Source organism: Carica papaya, chromosome 5, assembly GCF_054855325.1.
Source record: "Carica papaya isolate Zhongbai chromosome 5, ASM5485532v1, whole genome shotgun sequence".
Lineage (NCBI taxonomy): Eukaryota > Viridiplantae > Streptophyta > Magnoliopsida > Brassicales > Caricaceae > Carica > Carica papaya.
Window position 1 is genome coordinate 43,240,738 of NC_142313.1, and position 27,727 is coordinate 43,268,464.

Sequence of the window (27,727 nt, forward strand, 5' to 3'; positions counted from 1 at the left end):
CGTGAAACATGTCTTAATCTCCGCAAGAAAATTTAAGAAACAGGAGAACCGCCTGTAGGCGCAATTGAAAGTTTGGTATTTCGGACACTGATTCGGGTAAGAATCCATCACCTTATTCTATGTTATGAAATTGATGTTTAATTATCAATAATACGGTATTTTGCATAATTTAAAAAACTTCAATAATTAATTATAGGTTATTAATGGAGTCATAACTGATTATTTACTGTTGTTTGTTTTATTTAACCGATTGTTTGATTTTACAGCTTTAAATGCATAATAATATAGTATAGTTGGTAAAATAATTCAGTTGTATTTTCTTGATGCATGTATTATTTGTCTTGGGCTAATTTATGGTTAAATTATAAAACTGAAAATTAAATGTAAATAGAAAATTGATTGGTTAAATGAATGAATAAATGGTTAGCCTTACTGGATATCTTGGAAAATGGTTGATGGATCGGGTACATAGGGAATCCTACCGTGAACGTCGCCTTATACCGAACGAGATATCGAGAATTGGTATCTTTGACTTTCATACTAGACGGGGTATGAGGACGACCCGTTTCACCCTTATACCGGACGGGGTATGGATACGGTTAGTTAGTTAACAATGTTGAATAATGGTTCATGCGTAGTAGGACATCCCTATGGACCCTTAAGGATACCAGTAGACAAATAAAGATGAAAAGTTACTGTTATTGCTCACTTGAATATAAAATTGAAATATTTTTTTCTTTATTGTCTCTATAGGTCGATTTTGAAAATCTCGCAAACGGTAAATATATGCAATAAATAATATTTTTTTTACGATAAATGAATTTAATTAAAGTAAGAATTTCATTAGTTGTTTTTATAATTTTTAGCAACCTTTAGTTTCTGTAACGGTGAGTAATATGATATTCTTATTTGGTAATGTAGCTCACCCTTTCATTACCTATTTCATATCAAGAGTAACAAGACCCAGATTCTAATCAACAAGAAAGTTGCGAATAGTTTACAATCCGAACTCCTTTTAAACACTAGTGAATATCGTTCTATAATGCTTAATATATTGTCTTTTATTTATTTTATTGATTTTATTTGTTATTTTAGAAAGGTCGTTCCCGTAATCCTATTGGGTATTATAAATTATTGTGTAAGGAATATAAATCATAAACTTTGCTGTTTCACTTTCGCATTTAATTTATGATTTTATTTTTTTTTAAATTTCAGCCATTCATATTAAAACCAAATAAATTCTAGAATAAGAAAAATATACATGATTAAATTTATGTGTGATGCAAGGAAGAGCATGATTAACGACTTGTTTCAACATTTATTACTGTCAAATCTTTCATAAATTATTTGGTCTACAAATCTAATATTTTTATAATATCTAAAACTATCTTAATACAAAATCTACATTCAATTAATTTAGATTTTGTAATTATGCTGAAAAAATGTTGAACATACTAAACTAATACAATTAAAAGTTAATAATTATTAACAAAACGGTGGTATAGTAATTAAAATTTATATATTTAATTTTTTTTTGATATATTATGAGCTGCAGTAATTAAATTATATTAAAATTTATTATATTTTTAAATAAAATAAATATTATATAAAGATTAATTTTTTTTAATTAAAATTATAATAAAGGATTAATTACACGGGATAATTAAGTGATCTTTTCTAATAGTATGTGAGTTGTAAAATAAATTATTAAAGAGAAAAAAATATTAATATAAATTACTCAGAAGAGTGAATTGAATTAATCCAACTACTCAATTTAATTACAGCAGCTGGGAACTTCAAAAAATCTGTGATTCTCATTCATTATCATGTCATGATATGCATCTCATTTAAACTATAGATATATATATATATACACACACACACACATTTTTCTGAGAGGAAAAAATATATGATTATGATCAGATCAAAATGTTTTGATTTGTATAAATAAAATATTATGATCAAGAAAGGAAAAAAGAACATGCTAACTTTATATATTTTAACAAATTAGGAAACTAATTTTCTAAATTTGAAATTTGTTATAATTTAAATATCAAATGTTTCTTTAAAAATGCAGAGACTGTTTAGTATACACCAGAAGTTAATTCTACTCGATTCCTCCTTGAAGATGAGTAAATCTAAATGCGACGTGTTTGTATATATAAATATATGTATATATATACCCGTACACACGCACATATATATGTATGGAAAGTGCAAGTAGATATATTAATACTGAATTACTGATACCGGATTCCGATACACGGAAAGAAAACCGGATCGGAGATTATTATTTATCGTCATAGGATCGGAGAATAGCTCCGCACAAGGTACAGATGATGGCGCGCCAAGATTTCCAATAAAACGGCAAGTAACAAAACCTCATCGCCGTCTTCATTTCAGCAACACTGGCTCCGCCGCCGCACCGGGAGCAAATCCCCGCCGCCGGCTTGCTTCTCCTTACTTTTCTCGTCTGATCCACCAGGAAACAGTACACTACCATGGCGCTTCGATTGGATTTTTTCTCGGATTTGAAATTAGTGTTTTCTGTTTGGGGAAGAGGAGTGATTGTGGTAGTACTTTTGCAGGGAGAAGTAACTGGTTTATAGTACTAGTCTGAAGAGTGAGGGAAGTGCTAAATATCGATCAACTTTTCTGAGCATATTGATTATGAACCATAGGATGTGTCGACTTCCGAGGTTAGAGTTGTTCGGTGTTTAGTCTCCATGGAACAATGTGGAGCGTACACGTGGAAGGGGTAATGAACGGACGGTTGATGGGATATGAAGTATGGTAGGGTAATTAAGTAGAGGACAGGAGATGTCAGGGCAGTTTGGTCGAAGAGAAAATGTGGATGGCAGTTGGTTGGTGATTCCTTGACTGTTTGGATTTTTCTATTCCTTCTCATTTTATAGACCGTACAACGAAGATCTTTTACCGAAAAAAGTTTGACTTTTATTTTTTAATATATTTTTTTCTTTTGACCTTATTTAAGACCATTATATTTATTAATTTTAAATAGTTTTGATAATATATATAATAATTTATTTAAAAATTTTAAATTATTTGAATTTTAAAATAGAAAAAAGAAAATTTAAATTTAATTAACTACAAACCTACATTTTATAAACTTTAGATGTAAAAATAATTTTAACAATATACAGTAGTATTTATTTAAATTTTTTAAATATAAAATAATATTAATATTATAATATATATATATGTATATGTGTGGGTATGTATGTGTGTTTGAGTAGGCGGGTACTGAACAAGACTCATGTAACCGTTGGAAGTGTCAAAATATAGTTTGTTGTCTTCAACTCTGGGCTGCGTCGTCTCATGAATCTTCTCTTCAAACGCCATTGTAGCTCTCTTGCCTCTCTCAATCTCAAAACCAACAGATGCCCATCAACAAGAGAATCCCAGATCCTCGACCTCTGCAAATCTGGCTCGCTTTTCCGTGCGATTCACCTCCTGAACTCCATACCCACTTGTAAAATCTCCTTGAAGCCAATTCTGTATGCAACTCTCTTGCAGACTTCCACCAAAGTCTTCTCCTTTAATCACGGTCTTCAAATCCACGCGCATGTTGTCAAGTCTGGTCTTGACACCGATCGTTTTGTGGGAAATAGTTTGCTTGCTCTGTACTTCAAGTTGTGTCCGGATTTCAGAGAGACCAGGAGGGTTTTTGATACTTTATTTTTTAAAGATGTGATTTCATGGACATCGATGATATCGGGGTATGTCAGAGTGGGAAAACCCATGGACTCGCTTGAATTGTTCTTCGAAATGTTGGATTTTGGTGTTGAGCCAAATGGGTTCACTTTATCTGCTGTAATCAAGGCATGCTCGGAGATTGAGGAACTAAAGCTTGGGAAATCATTTCATGGTGTTGTTATCACTCGTGGATTAGATTCAAATCATGTTATTTCAAGTGCTTTGATCGATATGTATGGGAGGAATCGTGAAATTGAAGATGCACGGCGGGTGTTCGATGAAATGCTTGAACCAGATGCCTTTTGTTGGACCTCTGTTATTTCGGCATTTACAAGGAATGATTTGTTTGAAAAAGCTTTGGGTTTCTTTTATTTGATGCAAAGAAATCATGGATTGAATCCGGATGAGTTTACATTGGGGACTGTTTTGGCATCATGTGGTAATCTAAGGAGGTTGAGGCAAGGTAGGGAAATTCATGCCATGGTTGTTAGCTCTGGACTTTGCGGAAATGTTGTTGTTGAGAGCAGCATTGTTGACATGTATGGAAAATGTGGCTCGGTTGGGGAAGCTCAATGTGTTTTCAATAGGATGTCAAAGAAGAACTCGATTTCTTGGTCTGCTTTGCTGGGAGGATATTGTCAAAATGGGGAGTATGAACCCGTTATTGAGATTTTTAGAAAGATGGAAAAATCTGATCTTTACAGTTTCGGAACTGTTCTTCGTGCTTGTGCAGGTTTAGCAGCTATAAAACTTGGGAAAGAGGTTCATTGCCAGTATGTTAGGAGGGGTGGTTGGAGAGATGTGATTGTAGAATCAGCTTTGGTAGATCTTTATGCCAAATGTGGTTGTGTTGATTTTGCTTATCAAGTATTTGTCCAGATGCCAGTTCAAAATTTAATAACATGGAACTCTATGGTTTGTGGATTTGCTCAGAATGGAAGAGCAGGAGAATCTATTCGAATATTCGATGAGATGATTAAGAAAGGGATTAAGCCTGATTATATTAGCTTTATTGGTGTTCTCTTTGCTTGTAGTCACGCAGGTTTGGTTGATGAAGGGAGAACATACTTTACCTTAATGACTGAAGATTATGGGATTAAAGCAGGAATTGAGCACTCTAATTGCATGGTTGATCTCCTTGGCCGTGCCGGTTTGTTAGAAGAAGCTGAAAGTTTGATAGAGAATGCAGGTTGTAGAAATGATTCATCTCTGTGGGGGGTGCTCCTTGGTGCTTGCACAACTTCCACAAACTCTGCCACAGCAGAACGGATTGCTAAGAAGATGATGGAATTAGAACCTAATGACCACATGAGCTATGTTCTTTTGGCTAATGTTTATAGAGCAGTGGGTCGATGGAGTGATGCAGTAAATATTAGGAAGTTGATGGAGAATAGAGGTGTTAAGAAGACAAGCGGCAAGAGCTGGATTGAAACTCCTAATAACTTGGAGTCTCGCATTGATGCACACACCTTGTGTTTGGAAGGAGAAAATAATCAATCAGGAATGGGAAGTTCTGTTTGAGGATTTTATTGTTGCTGTGATCATATGGGGTCTATTACCCTTCCTTCCTGCTTTTAATGATCCTCAAACAGACTGCTTTTGAGACAAACGGAATCATGGAAAGGAGGAGTTACAGTCCCTAACCATGAAGGCAAATGCAACCAATGAGAAAACATGGTCTTCAGGCGGCTATGAGATGTTGACTCTGATCTCGCAGCGCTCCAACCCAATCTATTTGAAGCAGCACTCAGACCCTATACTGTAGATCATTCAATTTAGCCCTAACTAATTTTTTTCTAGTGAGTATGACCATAAAACTCTTTGAGATCTCAAATAAAACCTCTTAGGTTAATTTTTAGTTGTCCGATTCAGTACGTCCTATTTGGAAGTACTATCCATATATTTTTTGCTTACCACTTGGAGCGTCTGAATATTTCCCTTCTTTTTTCTTAAATTCTTAATGTTTCTGTTGTATCAGCAATATCATGACAAGACCTATTTTTTGCTTGTACATAAAAGGCAGAACAATATATCTGCTATTGGGGCACCTAATTCCCTTGCCCTGTTCCTTCCTGTAACAATTAAACTTCAATGAAGTATAAGTTATCAGTTTTTTTGTTGCTTCATAATTTCTTTCTTCTTGTATACATTGTCTCTTTTGTTCAGTTTTATGAATACAAAATCATGGGATCTCGAGTGGCTTCCTTTGTTGAATAGTCAACTCTGTTAGATGTAATAAACAAAGAAAAAAAGAAAGTTGATAAAAGCATCCGGAGTACAGTCTGAAGCCAAAAATTCTGCTGGAGGAGAAGAATTTAACAGAATAATACACGTTCAAGAATCAACATTTCACAATAGTGGATAAATAAGGTGTACAGGCATATTGTTCTATTCCTCTATTAACATTTTCCTGCTTTCCATCACCTGGATATTGCATCCTCTGTACATATATAAACTTGGATATTTGAACGAATCACTCTCTATACAACTTCACTAAAAGAGTGACAAGTATTGCAGATAAGAAGGCGGTCTAAGAACTTCCATCCATCTCGTATTCAACTTCTTCAGAATCAGAATATTGTTTTGGTTCAAAAGCAAACCTCATCTCCTGATTAACCAGTTGGGCAAGATCCTGTCTGTTGGCGTGTCTGTATGCATCTATGACAGCCTTAAATAAGGACTGATTTGGATTGATCTCCCCATATTTTAGTTGGCTATCAATTCTTTTTATGCCTTCAATCATACCAGCTTTTCCATAACAACCTACAAGATAAATATGAGTAACAAGGTCCGGTTCTAGACCCTCATCCTGCATTCTCATGAACACATTTAAAGCCTTTTCTATTTGTCCTGATGACCCGTATGCATATATTGCAGAATTATATACAAAACAATCAAAGGCGACTTCAGCTTTCATGAATGCGTCACAGGATGCCAGTGCAAAATCATGCAAACCCACTACAGAGAAAACAGAACTGATGATTGCTTGTCTGGCATAAGGTTTTCCTTCCTGGTAAGATGATTCCAGTTGCATTACAGCTTCAACCGGAATGCCTCCTTTCTTCAATATGGTAAACAATACTTTAAACGTCCCCGTGTCAGGCAAAAGTTTCCTAGTTACCATCTCATGTAACAACTCGGCAGATTCACGTAACTGACCATTTGTGGCATAGCATGCCATTACCTTATTGTACGAAGTAGAATCCCTTAAGAACCCAGACTGTTTCATCTCTTCTGCAACATCAATGGCTTCATCAAGCATACCCATGCTCTTGTACAAATAAATCATTGTTGCAAATGAGATCCCATCAGACGTACCTTTTTCCCGCAAGTTATCAAAAATCAATTTAGCTTCGGAGACCATGCCAAGATCTGCATAAAGACCTAACATGCTATTTGATGCAACAATATCAGCACCACCCTCTGAATCCCTCATCTTCTCATACAATTTTTTTGCTCCTTCTAAGCATCCGACCTTACTATAAGCCTTAATCAAGGAAGTTAACACTATCTGATTGGCTGGAACACCACATTCTTCCATCAATCGGAAATATTGGACAGCTTCTTCAACTCTGCCAGTCTCTGCAAAGCCATTGATTAAAGACCCATAAACAACTTCATTGGGTTTTATTCCTGCTCTTACCATTTCTTGGTAAACACTCACTGCATCAGAAACCTGACTAAGACGGACATAGCTTGCAATAAGAGAAGAGAAGGTTAGACACTGCGGTTTAAATCCTGCTGCTTGCATTTCACTCAAGAGTTCCCGTGCTTCCTTCACCATATCACCACCCGCGAGCATTTGGATGATAGAATTATAAGTGCACTGATCGGGCCAAATTCCTTGATTCTTCATGCCCTTGAAAAGAGAAAGGGCTTGATCATAAAGCTTTGCCTTACCATAAGCTTTGACCATGACATTATATTCCAAAATGTCATTCTTCCCCACAAGTTTTCTCTTACCATAGAACTCAGTCTCAGCTTCAGCCCACAGGCCCTTCTGGGCATAAATATCTAATACTGCTGCAAGTGTCTTTGATGATAGCCCGCCATCCGGATGACACTTATCAAGAAGGGCTTTTGCCTTGTCAAGCTGTCGTTCATCGAGATACATTTTCATAAGAGGAGGAACAGAATGCTCGTCGATATGTATACCAGATTTCTCCATTTCTAGAATCACAGCCTCCACTTCTTGGACCATATTCCTCTGGCATAGAGTATGAAGAACAGCTCGATGGGTCACGACATCAGGGAAGAGACCGACATCCCTAATTTTCCGATAATACTTCAAGGCTGCCTCAATATCACCAGCATCAGCATACAGGGAATAAAATATGTTATAAGTCTTTGTATCAGGAGATATTCCCCTTTCGTCCATCTTACCAAGCAAAGACTCTGCCTCGGACAAGTTCCCATAACTTCCACAGGTAAAGATCATAGTGTTAAAGGTGATGGTGTCTGGTGCTACCCCAGACTTTAGCATTTCAGCAAAGATATCAGCTGCATCTTTAAGACGTCCAGCTTTGCCATATAAATCAATCAAGGTATTGTAAGTAGAAGTTAGCCGTGGCTTCCTAATAGAGGCATCAAGAACCATTGAACTTCTGCTTGTTGCAATTGGACTTCTCCCACCAGTTCGAAAAAGCTCAGTTGAGAGAAAGTGCTTTAAACTGATGGGTGCAGAATTAGGCTCACGTTCAACAAAAGATTCCAATTCAAAATCATCCAACTCCAACCGCCCAACACACCAACCTTTAAAAAATCTATCTGCCTTATTGAACTCTCTGGCATCCTTCAAAACCTTGATAACAGTATTCATGGTAACTTCGTCAGGGAAAAGACCACCCCTAACTCTCATATGCTTAATCCACAAAAGTGCTTCCTTTGCAAGTCCTGCTTTCCCATAAACATCAACAAGCATTCCATAAGTATTATTAGTCGGCAAAACACCATTTTTAGCCATTTCAATCCAACAAAGCCTCAGTTCATCCCACTTCTCAGCCCTACCCAATGCGCGAAGCACGATGTTATAGTGAATTACGTTATGCACATAGTCCTTACGTGACTTGAAAAACTCAAAAACTCGAACAACTCTCTCCCAACTCTTTTGTTCCTTGAGTACAACAGTCTGTTCTTTCGGACTCAAATTCTCACAAAAAGAATTAAGGATTCTTTCAATATTGCCATCAGACTCCAGAGCCCGTAAAATTGAAGGCAAGACACCTCCGTACTTTTTTTTTCTTCCATTGATTGAAGAATTTCTATTGGGCAAAATCACAGCTTTAGAATGACACTGAAGCTTAAACCCTGGATAACTCCTGGGTCGTCTGGGGTTTTGCTTCTGGTTATCTGAACTTTGCTCACTAGTATGTAGCATACAGGGAATCGGGTAGTACTTTCTGCTATAAACGCATTGGGTTTGGAGACTAAACCCTACAAAAACCCTGGGCTTGAAAGAAGAGCGAAGGGTAGGGAGCTTACTTTGTAAAACTACGTGAAGCTGACTTCCGTGCCCTAATTCTTTTGAGGAGTAAACGTGAAGCATGGCGAAGCTTTCTGGAACTTGAAGCTTTTGAGTCGTCTTTCCCTGGAGAAGGTGGGAGGCGTCGCAGGGAGTATCTTTTTCCCCTACTTCACTTCTTCAGGTTTTTAGTTTCAAGTCAGTTTCCAGTTTGGTTTAGTTTGGTTTTTTTTTTTTTTTTTTATTACTTTAAAAATAAACATTACTGGATAGGGTATTTTCAGTTACTAAATTTCTTCAAAATAAATAATTTAAATTTTAATAGAAGCATAAATTAGTCATTTATAAATAAAAACTAAGAAACCATCTTTTGACATATAAAATATTTTATAGTTTTTATTTTCTAAATTCATATAAATTTTATTCACAACAAAATGGTACAAATTTAATTAACATATAATTAGAAAAATGATTATAGAAATTAAACACTTTTAAAAGCTATATTGTGTCTTGTAAAAAAAATATAATAATAATTTTTGTTCTTGTTTTAGTTATTCTAAAAAACATAAGTAAATATATAAATCAAAAAATAAAACTAAACATTTTATATAACCAAATGAAACTTGAAACCTACTATAGATTAAAAGAAAAACAAGGTGTTAAAAGCCATATACAGTGAGAAACAATTAAATTTAGATATCTGAGTATATAACAAAACGTATAGGAATTATTATTCAACAACAGACAAAAAGCCAACAAAGTCAGGCCATGAATGAACATTTAAATAAGTACATGAATTACTGCTACTCAGGCAAAAGAATTAAGTATTTAAACGTGTTGTTAACCGAGATTACAGTGATTAAATTAAACAAAAAAAATATTTAAGATAGTTAAATTTCCGTAATTGAATAATTACAACGAGTTAAAAATTTGATTTAATCTTTTTTAAAAAAAAAAAAAAAAAAACTGCTAGTAGTGTTTCAACATCTGTGTTTCATAATCACAGGGGACCAAATAACATACAAAAGACTATTTAATTTTAAATAATATGGGATGAAAAAAAAAAATAAAATAAAATTATGCAATATGCCGAGGCATATAACCGAGTTCTCTCTCTAACCACAGAAATCGACTCCTCATCCTATCTTTTTCCTGATTAATCAGAGCTTTTAACACTACAAAAATATTTTCAATAACACACCAGCATATTGAACAGCGAAGAATGTGAGTAACAGGCAAGGAAGGGGTAAAAGAGTGAAAAGTATTTAGATCTTTCGGATAAATCCAACTTGAGCTTGACAGTGTTCACCATTTTCATTAAAACGGCTACGCCCCGTCATAGTGCTGCCATCATGGTTCTTGTGGCAGCCTCGCGCTTCATCTCTGCAGCTTTCCCGCTGCCTCGGAAATACATGTAAACTTGCTACAAATTGCGAAAACAATAAAAAGAAGAGCTTAGATTGTATCTAAAATAAATGGAACTGTATTGGAATAAAAGCAGAAGTAAGGTCAGATTAGGGAACCTGAATAACCCAGATACTGATCATTGATTCAATGCAGAAGAATGCAAAACCAATAAGGTAAAATATCTGCCAGAAAAAGATAAGTCAAATGCTGATAATATCAAGTCTTCTCGTGAATTAGGTGTTAAGACAAACATAAACAAACAAACTGGACACTCTTCAGGTCCCCAACAGTCCTACACAGAATTAGATAAGCAATCATGCAAGAAATATATGGATGAAATTTGACAAATTTAGCTGGCATAGCAACAAAAAGAATTGAAGCTTACCCCAACCAGTGCATTACCGCTCAAGATATCAACTGCTGGCAAAATACCTCTGTTAACATTACATCATAACTTATCAGATAGTGGAAAAAATATGACTATCAATTAAATTCTCTTATTGCAAAGGGGAAAAGTAGAGAATAGGACAAGCTGTCCTCAATATTAAAAGACAAAATCCACTAAAAGTAGTGATGAATGAACACTGTAAAAGGCTATCCAACACTAGAAAAAACGTCACTCTTTACCACAGAACGTCATTTGAAAGAGAGAAGGAAAACAATAATGAATCAGTTGCTCTCTTTTCAAGCTTAAGCACTCAAAAATGGAGAAACATAAAACACAAACTTACGTAAGAGATTTGCCCTTGAATATAATTGGAGGAGCAACAGCAGAAAAGATACAAAAGCCAATGTGAAGCTGCAACATGAGAAAGTGGTTCAAGAAGTTACCTATATTTAAGAACTACTTCCATGTAATTCAATGAAAAAAGATATGAAAGGAATGTGGCACTCTTACCAGGTAAAACAAGAAAAACCACCCAAACTTTAGTGCGCTATCAGTCCTGTTAAAAGGAATTCGGATTAAGTTATGTACCTCAAAAGCTATTGAAAAAAATTTGTATATTAGGTAAACCAGGTTTATCACAAACAATTAACATAACAGAAGATAAGGGTTGCACTTTTTACTACTTTGTATTTGAAGTAGCCATCATTCCATTGAGCTATTTTTTAATACCCTAGAAAGATTGGGAACATCATGCAGACTCTGACACAACACAATCTCATTAACGTGCCACAGTGCATTAAGGTGAACTATCCATATTTGAATAATATATAAGAGGTCAGTATATGAAGTTACCATATATAAAAATGAAAACATGCCATAGTCCAGTGCTGCTTGGGGTTAGCAAAAATAAATAGATAATACATATAAGTCACTGTATGTACAAGTATGTCAATTTCTTATAAGTCACTAAATTTAAAACCTTCAAACATGAGATGATCTTTTGAAATCCAATGAAACATCCTTCCATATGAAAAGAATTTGAATGACCAAACATGAAGCAAGCAATATTTAATTAATCTAAAAGTCAGATTGACTCCCAACATCATCCAGAACCCCCAAAAGAATCGCTGACATGCACGATCACCATTTGACTTAAATTTCAGCCTCCTCAGAGAACAGACCCATTGAGAAAGAGAAAAAGAACACATAAAACATAAATGAATAACCTTGGTCTTTAAAATGTTTCACAGCCAGAAGCCTGAAGGTCTCATAACAGCAGGCTTTAAGAAACTGTGGATGAAACAAATGAATAAAGGTTCACTTCTGGATGATTAAAGAATAGTACCTCATAGCACGATAAAGAGGACGATACCACAAGACATATGCCCCAGGAACCCCAGATATGAAGTAGATGATAGCAAGAAACCATATTGTTGGACCTGAAATAGAAGAACGATTCAGACGAAATGATACAGCCAGTAGAATGATTCAAATGAAATGATGCAACCAGTAGAACATTGACAATGGCCAAGAAAAACTAACCTTCACCCTTAATCCAGGCTAAGGTAATTGCCACAATATTCCATAAGAGACAAACAATCAAACCTGCAAAAGGCACAAAGATCCATAAAGTCCTCCCAGCACAGAATATCTTACTGTTCTGGATCAAAATATTTTTCCATTAAGAGAAGACAGAAAGTAAAGAAAAGAAGACCTACTCACAACACAGCAACCCTTGTGACCAGAAACCCAAGCAAAGAATACAAGTAGTAATATTATGATTGAGCTAAAGGAATACATTTAGAAAAACAACAGGGAAGAAAAGCCAGAAGCAGACAAAAAGAGGAGAATGATCTTTTACATGCCTCATTTAATCTAAATCAAGCTTGATACCCAATGAATATGTTTGCTTTTTTCGAAATCAAAATAAGAGTATGCAAAACGGAAAGTTCTATTTTGTAGCTTTACTTTTATACAGATTTGATTGCTAAGGAGTATAATTTATATCAAGCATCATCAGAAAATTAAATTAGTAAAGCTTTTTTATGATTACTAAGCTGAAGGGTGGAAAAGCTAAAGCTGGAGAGGATTTTCTATTTTATGAGTCAGACCAATCAGCTTATTCGGTTTCTGAGTATAACTAACCAACTCTTTTAAGTTTAATTATCTATAACTTTTGTAAGATCTATAACATTTTTCATGCAGGAAAAGGAAGAGGGTCAAAAGGCAACAAAGGGGCGCAATCTGCGTACAGAAAGTAAGGCTTTACTAAAGAGTCTATTAAGTATGTCCTAGGTCCTCATCTAAATGATCCCTCCATGAATCCATAGGCATAGAATTTGCAACAAAATGTCTCTAGTAAAAAAGGGTTGCACAACCCTTCAAAATCCCTTTTACCACTTTCTTCCCATACAACCCAGAGAGAGAATTATTCTCTCTCTTTTTTTTGGTAGCATGGAACCATCATCCGCAGAGCTCATCCTTTACTGACATTTTTTTATATACAATATAAATAATCTAAATAAGTTAAGTACCAACCATATGCTTTGGTTTAATATCACTCAGTGCCCTCTAAAATTTTAAAGGCGTCGCTACCTCTCTACCTACTCTTTCCCATGATATTAAGATTATAATTTGACATAAACGAAAAAATGGTCAATAAATTTACAAGTCTGACAAACAAAGGTGAAGAGACCAACTTTAGTCAATCAAAACAACTATAGGTGGAAGAAAATATAAAAGGTAACAAAACCAGAGGTTTTATAACATCAGTGAGAGAGTGAAATACTTTCACATGAATGCCTCTCCTAGATTTTACAACTACATCCTTTTTCGTGTGTCTACTTTTTGGGTCATTTGGGAAGAGAGACAAACGAATTTTAAAAGGTTGGCTCTTATTTTGTTAAAACTAGGGACACTTAGTCCTATTCACTGTGCGTTTAATAACATTCTTTGCAGGAAAAAAAAAAGAAGGTTTACATACCCAACAATGTGGTGAATGCAATATATTGAATCCTTTGTAAATGAATGGGTATTTCATTTGCAATATCGTGATGGATAAGAGGAAAAAATGGTGGCCAATTTTTCTCCTCAATTACAACTCCAGCTGCAAAAATAGAAAAAAAAAAAGCATATATTGAGATCCACCCAACAATTCAAGCTGCAGATATACCAGCAAACCTATATACATAATGAAATACCTCGTGATATTGCATCTTCCCTCCGTTTCAATTCCTGCATAACATAAAGAAAAATAATAGCTTACTTGGCACGAGGATATTTGTTTCTTAAAAAGACAAAAGGAGCAAATAATAACAACAAGAGCTTACAGTAATAATATTTACTTTAATAAAAACATTTCAGATGTACATCTTGAAATCCTTGTTTCATCTTCTTATGATAACAAACTCAAATTACTATCCTCCATTGCCAAATATTACAATGAAGCTGCAACAACTGACTCTAAAGAAATTTCTCTTAAAAACTAATTTTTTAAAAATGACTAATATAAATTGAAATTTGACAGAGAGTTGATTTATTAGCATATATTAGTTAAGTAATCCATCTGAAAACATCAAATTTATCATTTAACCCCTTCAAATTTCCAGATTACAATAATATAAGAAATTACCTGTTCCCTCTTTTTCAACTCAGCCTCCCTAGCCTGGAGTTCCTTCTCCTTAGTTTTTAAATCCTACAAGTGGCAGAAGGTAAAATGTAACAAAAGCCTTTCTTTGTTGTGACAGAACATTCAGGACACAGAATATATTGGAGTACCTTTCCAGAGTCGAGAGGAATATCAATTGTCGCTCCGCGATCATATGGTTCAGGCGGAAGGGGAGAGAGTCTTGAGGTTGCAGGGGGAACAGTTCCGGGATTCTATAAATTGTAAAAGAATGTCTTACGAGTGAGCAAAATATGTATACTAGCATAAGCACCTAACTCAATAGATCACACAGGAACATAGATAACAGTAATACATTGCTACTGTTGCACAAATTTAAAACAAAAAAAAAAAAAAAGAAAAGAAACTACCAGAACATTGATATAATAGTGGTAAACATTGACCAAAAGACTGAACAAGCAAATGGAAAATTAATTATACGTAAACTCTTGAGAAACATTATCTTTGTATAGCCTTAATGACTTTAGCTACCATCATCGCTAGGTTGCTCATTGCCCAATAATGACATTTTTATAGTGAAACAAAAGTTCATTCACAAGGCACCAGAAGGGTGCACTCTGTAAAATAACACAAAATTAATTACAAGAATAAAGGCCAATCAAGCCCACAAGATTTCCATCTTTGACGAGAGTGTGATAAAAAATCCAAAAGTACAGGTTCTAAAGCCAAAAAAGTCAATATGCCCTTCCTTTCCTCTCCTTCTAAATTGTATATAAACCAGAGATGGGTATGACAACCATCCCTTATAAACAGTATAAAAAAGGAGCTACTGTAAGTCATGGTATTCTCGGATTTAGCATTCCACCCATTCTGGTATATTTCCTTACTTTAGCATTTTTTAGAGAAGTTCTTCCTTCTAGCCATTTCTAGGTTAACAGCTGAGAGATATGTCGTGCATTTGTTTTTGGGAGGACAATTGTTTAGGTGAATCTCATTTTCCTTATTACTTTCCTTGCATTTACAGATTATCATTTTTCTCATCTTTTCCGATCATTTTACCTTTTTTTTCGTGTTGTTCCTGGCCAAATTTGTAGATTTGGAAACCCGATTCATTTGAGTATCTAAAACATAGAAAATCCTCTTTCAAATTTCAACTAGAAGTCCCTCTAGAGATAATAAGGCCTTTGCTAGTCCTTTTTTGAAGGTGAAAGCTCCCCCAAAGAAAAGTGTTCTTTTGAATTGGCCCTAAACTAGATTAATACACAGGATTGCTTCAGTATTATAGACCAAGCTGGGATTATCTCCAGATATTGTTTGATGTCCCATCAGTTTATTTCTTCACTACAAAATGACTTGATCTAGACTAAACACTTTATATTTGGTAATCATTGGGTTTAGGAGGAATAAGAGGAGACTATTTTTGCTGGGGTATAGGTCTTATGATTGGAGAGGAATGCCATGGTTTTCAAAGATTCTTTTCAAACTCTCCTTCTTTGGGACATACCTGTGTCCTTTGGTTCACTTTGGATTAAGGGTGTCATTTCAGGGTTTTCTTTTCCTAGTTGCAAAGGGATTCAAATGCCCTTTTGTGTTAATGGATTTTCTTCGTTTAGTCCTATGTCCATTTGTGCTTTTATAGGAGAGTATTTTATCCTATCTATTTTTACTAAGTTTTTCCTTTTTAAAAATTTCTCGTTTAAAAAAGGAATGGATACAGAAGAAAATTTCTTTTTAATGACTTGTAGAAAGCTGTGGACTAGTGAGACAAACAATCTCTGTTAGATTAATTTAGTGACATTACATTACATCCAATAGCTGCTGATTCTTGAATTTCCCCTTCTTCATTAAAAAGGAAATCATCAGCTTAAGGCCTAGAGTAACAATCCCAGATGGCAAAACAAATCGAAAAGCGAATCTATTTAAATCAACAATCCCAGACATGACTTACCATTCTTTTTTGCTTTCTTCCTATTTTAATAACCGATCAACATTTTATAGATACAAAAGTTGTATCTAGCAATCTACCACCTCCCATTTCAACCGCTTCATGAGCAGCAGAAAAAAAAAACAATAAAACAAAAAGAAACAAATAATAACAATTCCGCATTATCAAAAATGATCTGAAACCTTCAATGAGGCCACAAACTCACTGTTGTAAAAAAGGCACCTCCACTGTAATTTGATTGACCCGATCGTTTCTTACCCCCATGGTCCTGATATTAATTAAAAACATTCAGGTCACACGAAGACATAAAATACTTAAAAGCTACACCAGGACTCATTTCTTTACGTGGAGTTACATCATAAATCCCATAAATCGGGAATTACGGATCATCATAAACACTCCACGATTATGGATATCCCCAGACGATAGATTTGCAACCAAAAAAAAAAAAAAAAAAATCTGTCTCGGAAAATGGCAGCAAAAAAGAAAATAAAAACTTCAGTATCTAAATGTTCAGCAACCAAACACAGCATCAATCAACAAGAACAAGGTAACCCCCCAAATTAGCAAATCTCCAGCAGTGACAATGTAAAATCGAAGGATAAGAAAGCATTATAATAAATCAAAAAGTTTCAATCTACCGCATTAATCAATCAAAACAAATAGATCTATCAATCTAGTTCAACATACATTAAACTCAACAAACAAAAACAAATCCACGCAGAAACAAATTTAATTCAACCTTTCCAACAGATGGAAATGATGCACACAACATGCTTAAGCATCATCATACTTAAGATAAACATAATTGCAGAGCTTACCGCAAAAGGATTAACCTCCTCTTCTTCAAAGGGATTAGACTCGTAGCGACTCATAAATTCGAATCAGAATATCCAAGTAAAAGAGATCTGAGAATTCAGAAATAGAGAGAGATTCGAGGAAATTAGGACCTCTACGAAGAAAATCAGGAAAGCGAAGAGAGCAAGCGTTGAAAATTAGGAAGATTGTTTTGTTACGGAAGAGATAGAAGCTTTGCCACGCACTGAGTGGTTCTCTCGGGGCGTTTGTTTCGTAGGAAAATGTGAGAGAGAGAGAGAGAGAGAGAGAGAGAGAGAGAGAGAGAGAGAGAGCAGAGAGAAGGTTCGTTCGGAGAAGAAATGGGGAAGAGAGGGAAGAAAATTTTAATGGTGGTGGTGTCATTGGGTTTGAACTCGTTTGAGTCGACTCGTGATTTGGGTTAGTGGGCTATTAATTAAGCTTAATGAATGACGGAAATCAATTTTCCTTTTTTGTTTATTTTCAGAGGAATTATTTCCCATTGTCCTCTAATTTTGGATTTTTTTTTTCTTTTCAACCAAATTAAGCTTATTATTATTTTCCACAACTATATTTAAAATAAAATTCCTAAATATATTTTTATTTAATTATCTCATTAATTTTTCAATTAACTTACTAATCGTCTTTTACCTAATTTTTATGATTCATATGTAACTTTCTTGAACTTATAAACTTTTTTTAATACCTTTTATAAGATAAATTAAACCAAATCACACATAATTTATTTGTTATTAACAAATCCAATTTAAGATAAATTATTATATTAATCCCCAAAATTTATCTTAATTTTTAGAATTTAACATTTATTATAATTTACTCTAATATTTTTTTCACGATTTAATTTATGGTATTTTTTATTTATTTCAAATATTTAATTTTTTTATTTTTTAACCAAAAAAAAAATTAATGCTATATTTAGATATTTAAAAAATTAAATAACTAATTACATTAATAACAACCAAAATAATTTTTATTGAAATTAGATTAGTAGCAATAATTTAAGTTCATGGTCAATTAATCTGACTTAAAAATTATAATCTAATTTCATATATATATATATAATTCCAGTAGCCAAACCCTCCATCTTCTCCCTACAAACAACCATTAACACAAATGTATATATATATATATATATATATATATGTGTGTGTGTGTGTGTGTGTATTCACATTTTAACCCAAAAATTGTATAACAATAAATAAAATAACTCAACAAGTAAATAAACTATTACAAAATCTTTCATATTTGGTATAAGTGCAAGTAACATATAGTACATAATAAACATAAGCATCACAAAATCTGCAGGCAAATATTTTCTAAAGTTATATTTTTCAACACTAGAAAGATTTTCACTTACCAAGAATGAATAACAAATATTGAAGTACGAAATAATTGGGTTAGCACATTTTTGTTGCAGAGACAAATCACTGCATAGTTTGCTGAACTGAACAATAGAATGACTGTAATCCTTGATTTCTGAAGAATCAAATGATCCTCTATCAAAGGCTACGAGGGTTCTAGCTGATTTTTCAGACTTCGAATTTGGGCCCAAGACGTGAAAGGTTGGTCGATCCTTGGTCTGTTAGCAACGCTACCCTTTCGGAGAGATGCGTCTTTTTCTTGTGGGGTTCACCAGGAAGATCAGATTTCTAAACCATTGTGATTTAGAAGCTGAAATCATCTGTTTTTACTCATCTGTGTAAATCATCCCCATTGACCTATTTGCTTTAGCGCTCTCTTCGAATAATGTCCAACAGATCCTGAACAACTTCGGACATCGGAGGCCTGAATTCTGGCTCAGACTGCCAAATGTAGTTTGCGTCAGACAATGAGCAAGCCATACAGGTATAGATAAAGAGAGAATGGACAAAATTGTGATGTATATTCGAATTCCTTTCCATGAGCTAGCGAATATAAACATCAATTCACAAAACTTAAAGACGAAAAGTGAAATTCACACCTGAACACATCGCGAAATGATATCAGCAAAGTGGGATAATGATTTAGCTGGATATTCACCGTTGAGACAAGGATCAACCATTCTGGACAATGCATCAATATCATGAAGTTGGGGAATTGCCCATCTCACCAGAAGTATCTCCCCTCTATTTCTTGTCCTGCATTACATTTTTCAGAGGATATAAATTGATTAATTGGCCAGACGAAGGCATCCCAACACTAACAAGAAATATCTTCAGCGGGTTACCTGTCATAGGATTTCCGGCCCGTCAAGAGCTCTAACATAACCACCCCAAAGCTGTAAACATCGCTTTGTTGAGTATAAATTCCAGAGTCAAATTCGGGGGCGCCATAACCATAAGTTGATAGGAGCTGCCCTGACAACTGAAAGTAAAACAACTTCAGACTTACAACCAGATTACTTGGCAACTAACAACTGCAAATCTGTTTGGTTTGACTACTTAAAAGTCCGAACAAATCTAGTTAATTTTCATGCCAATCAAGAACAGAAAATATCTGTTTGATGTAATCAGGAAAAGAAAGAGAGAAATTTGTCCCCTTGAAAGCATAGTAGTATTTAGGGTAAGTCCAGATTAACCAGCAAAGTATCTATTTTCCCTCATAATACATTTTATTTCTGTTTTATTTCTTAATAATTGCCCTAAATTAATGGTTAGCTCACTTATAACAGGAATCTGAATATATTCTGTAACCCCATAGAAATCCAAGCTTTCACCGGTTCCATTGGAGCCGACAAGATTTTAACTTACTTGACTTACAGAGCCTGATGATATTAATGAGGCCAAACCACAGTCGGAGACACGCACACCAAGATCATCATCAAGGAGAACATTCGCGGACTTGAAGTTTCTGTGGACAACTGGTGGCTCGCAGACCTCATGCAAATACCTTCTCATATAACACAGTGGCAAAATTAGTAGTCAAATGATTCATAGACTTTTATACCAACAGTCATGCAAAGATATAAAGTTCAATAACCATCAAATAATCCACCAACTAAAAAATAAATGTGAGTAAAAGAATCCATATATGTTTTCATTCCGTGGTTAATTGACTTACTCTAAGGCCCTAGCAGCTCCAAGTGCCATCCTAATGCGAGCATTCCATGATAATTTCCTTTTAAAGTCATCATCTGTGTGCAGAACATCATGCAGTGTACTGTTACTGCAATACTCATAAATAAGAAGCCTCTGGCCATGCTCTGCACAGTAACCCACGAGCCCAACAACATTAGCATGTCGGATTCTATCTATATTGTTTACCAGTTCAATGAATTCATCATCCTTCTGGTGATCAGAGGCTCTCTTGTCCAATTTCTTGACAGCAAGTAACTACAAAAGCTCCAACAACACATAAGGAATCAGAATCAGAAGCAATGCTATTGGTCAATGGACAATTAGAGATTTAGAAAAACAGAGAGCAAAAATATTTCCAAACTGACAAATATGGGTATTTCTCATACGCCAAGATTATACCTCACAACAAACCAAGATTATACATAACTCATAACAAGAGTCATTATGGCCACTACGTGTTCAAAACAATTACACAACACAACATTGAGCAAATTAAAGCATTAATTTCCCCTGAAATCTATCTGATTCAGTATGAACTTAATTCAATAAAAATACAAGGTTGGAAATAAACACAGAAATGACTGGATAAAATCATTTTTTTGTGGAACAAAAAACATTGAGCTTATTGGAACAAGCTGGTGAAGGTAGCGTACTAGTTGATAGAAGAGGATTTGTGAAAGTAGCCAAGAAGTTTAAGGTTACAAACAAGTGGCTGAAATAAAGAAGTAGCTCAAAAATGCAGAAAAGTTTTCAGTTAATGAAAGCCAAAGATAGATTAAAGTACTTCCTAAAAGTACCCCCCACCTAATCGATCAGTAGTGTGAGTCATAACCATACCTTTCCATCTGGAAGCTGTGCCTTATAAACACTTCCTAGCATGCCAGCTCCTATAAAATTTTCCTGAGAAAAGCTGTTTGTATATTGTTGAAGAGATGCAATAGTAAAATGCCTCACAGAAGTCGCAGGATTAAGACTTTTGGTTGAAGGCTTCATAGCAGTCACTTCAGCAGGTGCAACTGGCTTGACAATAACACTCTCTACGGGTGGAGGTGGTGGTGGAGGGGGAGGGGGAGGAGGTGGTGGTGGAGGTGGAGGTGGAGGTGGAGGCATCAACATCATATCAAGTCCACTCATGTCTATCTCATGACTCTCCAGCCTTTCCATTCTCCCTGCTCCTTGTGGAATCCTGTCTTGCTCCTGCTGCCGCTTTGGAACTGCTCCCATCCTCATCTCTGTTTGATGATTCTTTGGCTTCGCAGCTGCCTCCTTTTGAACTGTTCATATAATTCATGAAGATATCACATCAATAGTAGTACCAAAGAACTTGAATTCAACCAGCTATAAGCATAATCTGAAGAATAGGAAAAAAACACAAAGCTATTTGCCTTTCTCCATTTGATTGGTTGGTTGGTTCAAGGAACCATTGTCCCCAAGATTCTCTCTGTTCCCTCTATATGCACCTATTTGATGTGGCTTGAAATTTTCGCCAGCTTCTCCTCTTCGTCTGCGACACTTTGGCAAAAGAAGCAAAATTGCTAATACGATAATTATAAATGAAAACACCCCGGCAATTGATATCCAAACGACCCTTTTAGTAGTTTTGCTTTTTCCTCCAGAAGTCGAACCCTCTGTTGCAGATGGCCCGTCAGCATGTTTCCCAGGTTTTTGTTCAGGAGATGTCCCAGAAGATGGCGCCCCGGGAAGTGGTGGTGCAGGGGCTGGTCTTAAGGGCGATGGAGGTGAAGGTAATGGAGAAACAGTAGTGTTAAATGGGTTTCCATCTTTTCTGCATATTAAATATCAACATTTTAACGAGAGCAATAATTTAACAGGTAACTTTCTAACTTACAGTTCTCAAAATAACAAGATATCAGTTGCAAGTAAATATATCTAGGCAAGGACATCATAGATGACCTTGTCTTCCTCAAATGTATTCATTTCCCTTTCAACACAGTAGAGATGTATGCTCTTGGTGCATCAGCATTGGAGATCTATAAAATATGCCAACCAGAATTTGACAAAAGAACAACTTTTTACGCAAAATTCATTTCAGTTTCCATTTCCATCTGGTATCAATATCTTTAATGAAATTGTCAGACTAGCAATAGCAGCAGCACAAAAAATCCGGATATACATTTTGTTATCATTTGAAATGTATTTTTCTCCCATTTATCTCGGTTAGTTTTCATCTAAAGGAGAACCCTCGCGCGTGTGTGTACTGCTGCAAAATGAATACAGTTCTGACAGGCGAGTTTACCATAAAATCTTGTGCAGAGAATTTAAAACACAAGTATAAGTAATTGACATGATGATTAACATGATTCAAAATTTATAAAGCTACATCTAGGGGACGGACAATGATCAACAATTCACTAAATATAAAGATTATGGATACAATGAATCATTGCCAAACTAGTATTGAACTCAAAAGAGAGTGCAAAATCTCAATCCAAATATTCACAAACTAAAAAGATACTACGTCCCAGTAAAAAATTATAATTGCGTACCTACAAGACAAAGACACCTCAAACTTCTCAAATATAAACTCTCCTCACGTTAAGGAAACTTCAAAAGTTATTGAATCAAAGCCAAGAAATCCCTAAAAATTGAATCCTGTTTATGGAGACAAACCATTACTTGTTCACAGGTTAATGATTAAATAGAAATTCCAAACAAATAAAAATCCTAACCCAAAGAGAACGCAAATAGACTCCCATATAATAATGCAAATGTTAAACAATTACAACCCTCATGCAGTAGGTGCAGTTCACTGTTACATCTAGGAAAGAATGAAAAATGAAAGTGCGAGAGCTACTCCCTCTTCATCAAGAACAATTCACATAACTATCTCCAAAATTTTAGAAAATAGGAGGCATGGTCAAGTATCAATATCTTTCCCTGATGAAGTTAACATGTAAACAAAAATATCCATAGTGGCATTGGCAGGCTATTAACCCAAAATGTGATTAGGTACAACCAAGAAGGATATAGTCCAAAAAAAACTTCAGGCTCTTACTTGAAATTCGGAATGTTGAGCAAACTTTCAGGAATTGGTCCATTGAACAGGTTATTCTCAACGTTCCTATCCAACATAAAAGCACATGAATGTGTAAGAGAATAATGGGACAAAAATGTCGTCCCAAAGACTTCCTACAATTATATAATATAATTTTAAGACCTGAATAAAAATTATAAAGAGAGAGTTAAGAGGATTACAAATCTCTCAGGGGTAGATTTTGTAACACATCAAGAGTTCCAGACAATTGATTGTTCTGCAAACGCCTGCCAACTTAGAAGTAAGTTTGATTCACGAGATAAAAGATGCAGAAAAGAAAAAGGCTTCGCTGTAGAAAACACTCACAGTGTTGTCACACTTGAGAGGCTCTCCATAGAGGGAGGCAGTTGCCCACTCAAATTGTTACTGGACAAATCTCTGAAGAAAATGTAAGAGGATCAGTTAACCATACATAATCCACAAGGTAGAGAACATGATGAAATTCCATAAAATATTAAAAGAAAACCTACAGATTTATCAGCCCAACAAGGTTCCGGAAGGCATCTGGTATTTCTCCAGATAAAAGATTATTGTTCAACGACCTAAAAGACAATGAAATAATGCTTATGAATATATTCATTCTCTCAAAAGAAGAAGAAGAAGAAGGTTCTGAATGCACTAAGGAAAACTGAGATACGTATCAAAAGAGATAACCAGCAATATTTACATGTCTGTCAGCACGCTTAAAGTGGATAGAGTATCTGGGATGCTTCCTGAGAACTCATTAGCTGAAAGAAAACTGCACAAAAGACAAAAGACTATCACTTCCCTTTGTGCTAAAGGAACATAGCATATAATTTGCTACTTCATGTAGAATAAACATACAAGTTCTTCATGGTAAGTGGCAAATTGGATGGTATACTGCCCCCGATATGGTTGTTACTTAGATCGCTGAAATTAAACCACATTAAAAGTTACTGCACATCTACATGCATAAGATCAAAATACTAGTACTTATTAGAGGCAAAGATGACAGATAACAAACTGGGAAAAATGCTTTCCACTTTCTCCCCATCATATATCTAATGTTAAGCATATGCAGAGGGAAAATTTCATTCACAAAGTATGCACAACACACGAATTATGTATTTTACTTCTCCAAGAAATCTATGAGGAACACATTCCTTCACACTATAGGCAAATCATGAAACTGTATCTTAACTTATCAAACAAATATATAGAATGAGGAAAGATCAATTTACTCCTATTGATGTTTGAACTCCATCCATTCTGACTTTTCTAATAGGCAATAAACTTTAAACAAACAAATCTAGGAGCCAATATCTGCAACAGTAGTGGCAGATAAATCTTAAAAGACATGCTTAACACAGCTGTTTTGGCTCCAATTGCCTATAATAAAAACTACCGATAAGGATTTGAAAGGCACCCAAAAAGACGACGAAACTGTTTAATGCAAACAGTAATATGAAAATACACTATCCACAAACATATGCGCACATACACCCTTGGCAACTAAATGCATGAATAAAGACAATCACAAATTCATAATACCACTTACATTACTCTGATAGAAGTGAACGTTGATAAGTTATCCCCTAGCTGTCCTCCCAAATTAGCACCATTAAGAATTCTGAACACCCCCAGATAAAAAGTGTAAGAAACCTTAAAAATGGTAATGCTGTGAAAACCAATCCTTATGAAGAGTAAAGAATGTTCCCTACATGCTCAAAATTTCCGTACCGTTGCACTGAACTCCTTGCCACCCTTCTGCACATGGGTCTCCCCCGGAACCAACCCACCCAGGAAGTACAGGAGAACCCATTGCGATGTATAAGGCGTTAATTGCAGCAACTAATGTAATCACAGCCAATGCAGGTCGTTAGAATTATGAACATATTAATATCTTCAGCATACAAAGTGCTTAAATGTAGAAGATAGAAACAGCTGAGATAGACAAACAATATAGTGGCAACTAAATTTTCCAAAGAAGTTAACCTTTCTATTTTTTTTAAAAAAAAAAATTGACAATAATATGGAAAGCAAATTTCTAATATTCCCCTTCTTGTGATCTATAAAACAAAAATCAGAAATCAACTCGCTCAACAGAATCATTCCCGGGCAACAAATATAAACAGAAGCTCGAGAATACACACTACAAACTCGCCACTGACTTCCTCGCAATTTCTTAGCAAACAAACAAGATATTCCGTAGAAACAAAATGAGAAACTAGCTTTACCATCATCAGGATTAGTGACAGCACGTGAGACTCGCGTTGCCCAGATCAGCATAAACGCCACAATGAACACTTCATAGATCTTCATACTCCTGTACTCCATGGCAGATCCCTTCTTCCCCATTGATGCCAGCCAAACTCAACTTCACTCACTCAACAAGTCAAAAACTCCACATCAACATGAACCAACCAAACAACCCCCCTAATCTGAGAGAATCAAACCACACCCAAACAAATTAAGCATATCAAAATCAGTGATCTCATCACAGCTGACCCAATTCACAGCAGCCTGTAACAAAACCTGCAAACCCAAAAACAATCAAACAAAAAACTAAACACTTAATCACCCAAATGAGAGAAATGATTACTTACAAGATTGAGGAGTAAAATTAACGAAGTCTCTCTAGCAAATGTGGAAACATAATTGAAGCAATAGAAACGGACCCAATAACAAGTAGGAAAAAGGGCAGATAACTTTTCAAAAAGTAACTAGATATTTCTTTTAAAAAAAAAAAAAATTGGAGGAAAAAAATTACAAAGAAGCTTAGGAGTTAAGATTCAAAGATTCCAAGGTTGTTTAACTGGTGGGGTGAGATAAGCAAGCAAAAACATTATATAAATAAGAAATTGAACCCAGAAAAAGAAAAAAAGAAGAGGAGAAAAAGAGCAAACCTGAAGATAAAAAAAGAAATGGAGAAAGGAAGAAAAAGCTATGGAGGAAAGGATGTAGAGAGATGTTCTTTCTGAAAATGGGAAAAATGAAGAACTAAACCTCTATACTTTATACTTATTTTTCTCTGTCAATTTGTTTTTTTTAATTTATTTAATTAATTTGGAAAATGAGTAAGTGAAATTTGAGTCTAGTAGATAGAAGTAGTAGACAAGAAAAACACACTATATGTATGCGTGGCTTCGGAGTCATGCATATCTTCTTAATATTGTTTCCTTGCCCTTCCCCGACGCGCTACTTCTGCGCGTGTACTTGTAGTTATTATTTGTCAATGTTTAATTAAATTATTGTAATTTAAATTTTTTTTAAAAAAATTAGTTTAATTAATTATTAAAACGAATTATATTTTTATCATCATCTTTTTAAAAAAAAATATAAAGATACATCAAAATATTACTCCATTTTAATTTATTAGTTGGCGAAGAAGATTTGAAAAATCTTTATGTTTACGCGTTCGATATGATTTATATATCAATTAATAATTATATACAGTGCGTATTTATGGTAATTTAAAACTTTATTTATAAATGTCCAGAATTTTAAAAAAAATAAACTATATCTCTTAAACTTTCTCAGTAACGGACTTCTCAACTCCGTTTGACCGATGTGACATTTATGGTAAAATTTTCTATGTACCATATCCGTCCGCCCTTTTTCTAGGTACTTAATAAGTCTTTCACATAGAGATTTTCATCAATAAAACAACCAACCACACAAATCACTGTCTCATTTAACATTTACATATCAATTAAACTATACTCATGCTGATAGTATATAACCGAATAATATTATAAAAAATATAAATACGTGCAGTATATAATAACAAGCTAATAGAGCAATACAATAAAATAAATAAATAATCGAGACAATCGTGAATTAACTGATTTTGTTTCTACTAGTGATCTATAATTATTTTTAGGGTTCTCTAATTTTTCATAAAAATATAAAATTATATATCATTAAGTCTTATTTTACCGTAACGGAGAATAGTATGAGAAATTCTTACCCGAATTGGTGTTTTGAGATGTCGAGCTGTCTACTACATCTCTTAACGTGTAACGGCCCCGGAAATATTAAAATGAAATGAGTATTTAAATATATCAAATGCGGAAGCGATGTCAAAATTTCAGTTAACATCCCTTACACGAAAAACCAAAAACGTACTTAAAATATAAAAGATTAAACTAACTAAGAGAGAAACTCGAAAATAAAACTATGAGTATGACTACAGAGTCTCTAGGCATCCCCTTCGTCGTCCTCCTGCGGAACGGGCTCGGGAACCATGTCTTCCTGATCTGAAATGGTTAAATA

The 27,727-nt window shown here is 34.7% G+C and overlaps 5 protein-coding genes across 8 annotated transcripts; 1 reads left to right on the plus strand and 4 right to left on the minus strand.

The window, feature by feature from the left end:
- Positions 1-2,204: 2,204 nt before the first annotated feature.
- On the minus strand, positions 2,205-2,642 carry LOC110817022 (uncharacterized). Its single transcript, XM_022045412.2, has one exon. It carries the CDS (start codon positions 2,501-2,503, stop codon positions 2,291-2,293), a length of 213 nt encoding a protein of 70 aa, XP_021901104.1. The 5' UTR covers positions 2,504-2,642; the 3' UTR covers positions 2,205-2,290.
- Positions 2,643-3,248: 606 nt separating this feature from the next.
- On the plus strand, positions 3,249-5,831 carry LOC110817044 (Pentatricopeptide repeat (PPR-like) superfamily protein). Its single transcript, XM_022045444.2, has one exon. The coding sequence runs from the start codon at positions 3,340-3,342 to the stop codon at positions 5,236-5,238; it is 1,899 nt and encodes a 632-aa protein (XP_021901136.1). The 5' UTR covers positions 3,249-3,339; the 3' UTR covers positions 5,239-5,831.
- Positions 5,832-6,012: 181 nt separating this feature from the next.
- Positions 6,013-9,423, minus strand: LOC110816941 (Pentatricopeptide repeat (PPR) superfamily protein). Its single transcript, XM_022045319.2, has one exon. The coding sequence runs from the start codon at positions 9,260-9,262 to the stop codon at positions 6,248-6,250; it is 3,015 nt and encodes a 1,004-aa protein (XP_021901011.2). The 5' UTR covers positions 9,263-9,423; the 3' UTR covers positions 6,013-6,247.
- A 728-nt stretch (positions 9,424-10,151) lies between these two features.
- On the minus strand, positions 10,152-17,754 carry SCAMP3 (Secretory carrier membrane protein (SCAMP) family protein). Of its 3 annotated transcripts, XM_022045324.2 has the most exons (14): positions 17,560-17,753; positions 17,365-17,451; positions 16,749-16,811; positions 14,751-14,852; positions 14,605-14,667; positions 14,174-14,207; positions 13,957-14,079; positions 12,516-12,578; positions 12,319-12,412; positions 11,484-11,529; positions 11,317-11,384; positions 10,971-11,019; positions 10,702-10,767; positions 10,152-10,601 (listed from the first exon to the last, which is right to left on the minus strand). In XM_022045324.2, the coding sequence occupies exons 2-14, from the start codon at positions 17,416-17,418 to the stop codon at positions 10,515-10,517; spliced, it is 912 nt and encodes a 303-aa protein (XP_021901016.1). In that variant the 5' UTR covers positions 17,419-17,451; positions 17,560-17,753; the 3' UTR covers positions 10,152-10,514. The 3 variants fall into 3 exon arrangements, with proteins under 3 accessions (XP_021901016.1, XP_021901015.1, XP_021901017.1); XM_022045323.2 differs by having other exon boundaries at positions 17,365-17,753; XM_022045325.2 differs by lacking the exon at positions 16,749-16,811 and having other exon boundaries at positions 17,365-17,754.
- An 842-nt stretch (positions 17,755-18,596) lies between these two features.
- Positions 18,597-26,514, minus strand: LOC110816943 (protein STRUBBELIG-RECEPTOR FAMILY 3). 2 transcript variants are annotated; one of them, XM_088221193.1, is made up of 17 exons: positions 26,359-26,514; positions 25,690-25,987; positions 25,193-25,303; positions 25,011-25,082; positions 24,317-24,382; positions 24,159-24,230; positions 23,962-24,033; positions 23,798-23,869; positions 23,653-23,718; positions 23,453-23,518; positions 21,822-22,222; positions 21,274-21,710; positions 20,420-20,691; positions 20,110-20,248; positions 19,587-19,723; positions 19,341-19,497; positions 18,597-19,182 (listed from the first exon to the last, which is right to left on the minus strand). In XM_088221193.1, exons 3-17 carry the CDS (start codon positions 25,225-25,227, stop codon positions 19,108-19,110), a joined length of 2,139 nt encoding a protein of 712 aa, XP_088077319.1. In that variant the 5' UTR covers positions 25,228-25,303; positions 25,690-25,987; positions 26,359-26,514; the 3' UTR covers positions 18,597-19,107. The 2 variants fall into 2 exon arrangements, with proteins under 2 accessions (XP_088077319.1, XP_088077318.1); XM_088221192.1 differs by having other exon boundaries at positions 25,174-25,303.
- Positions 26,515-27,727: the final 1,213 nt, after the last annotated feature.

Bases quoted from the DNA above. Each gene is read 5' to 3' on its own strand.
- LOC110816943 (XM_088221192.1), bottom strand. From the start codon at position 25,810: ATGGGGAAGAAGGGATCTGCCATGGAGTACAGGAGTATGAAGATCTAT. The intron at 23,870-23,961 runs GTAGGTTTTCTT...CATTTTCTTCAG, and splicing joins CTTGTTGGGCTGATAAATCT to AGATTTGTCCAGTAACAATT. The intron at 20,249-20,419 runs GTAAGTCAATTA...TTATATGAGAAG, and splicing joins GGAGCTGCTAGGGCCTTAGA to GTATTTGCATGAGGTCTGCG.
- LOC110817022 (XM_022045412.2), bottom strand. From the start codon at position 2,503: ATGGTAGTGTACTGTTTCCTGGTGGATCAGACGAGAAAAGTAAGGAGA.
- SCAMP3 (XM_022045324.2), bottom strand. From the start codon at position 17,418: ATGAGTCGCTACGAGTCTAATCCCTTTGAAGAAGAGGAGGTTAATCCT. The intron at 14,853-16,748 runs GTGAGTTTGTGG...TACAATTTATAG, and splicing joins GAGGTGCCTTTTTTACAACA to AATCCCGGAACTGTTCCCCC. The intron at 14,208-14,604 runs GTAATTTCTTAT...TATGTTATGCAG, and splicing joins AGTTGAAAAAGAGGGAACAG to GAATTGAAACGGAGGGAAGA.
- LOC110817044 (XM_022045444.2), top strand. From the start codon at position 3,340: ATGAATCTTCTCTTCAAACGCCATTGTAGCTCTCTTGCCTCTCTCAAT.
- LOC110816941 (XM_022045319.2), bottom strand. From the start codon at position 9,262: ATGCTTCACGTTTACTCCTCAAAAGAATTAGGGCACGGAAGTCAGCTT.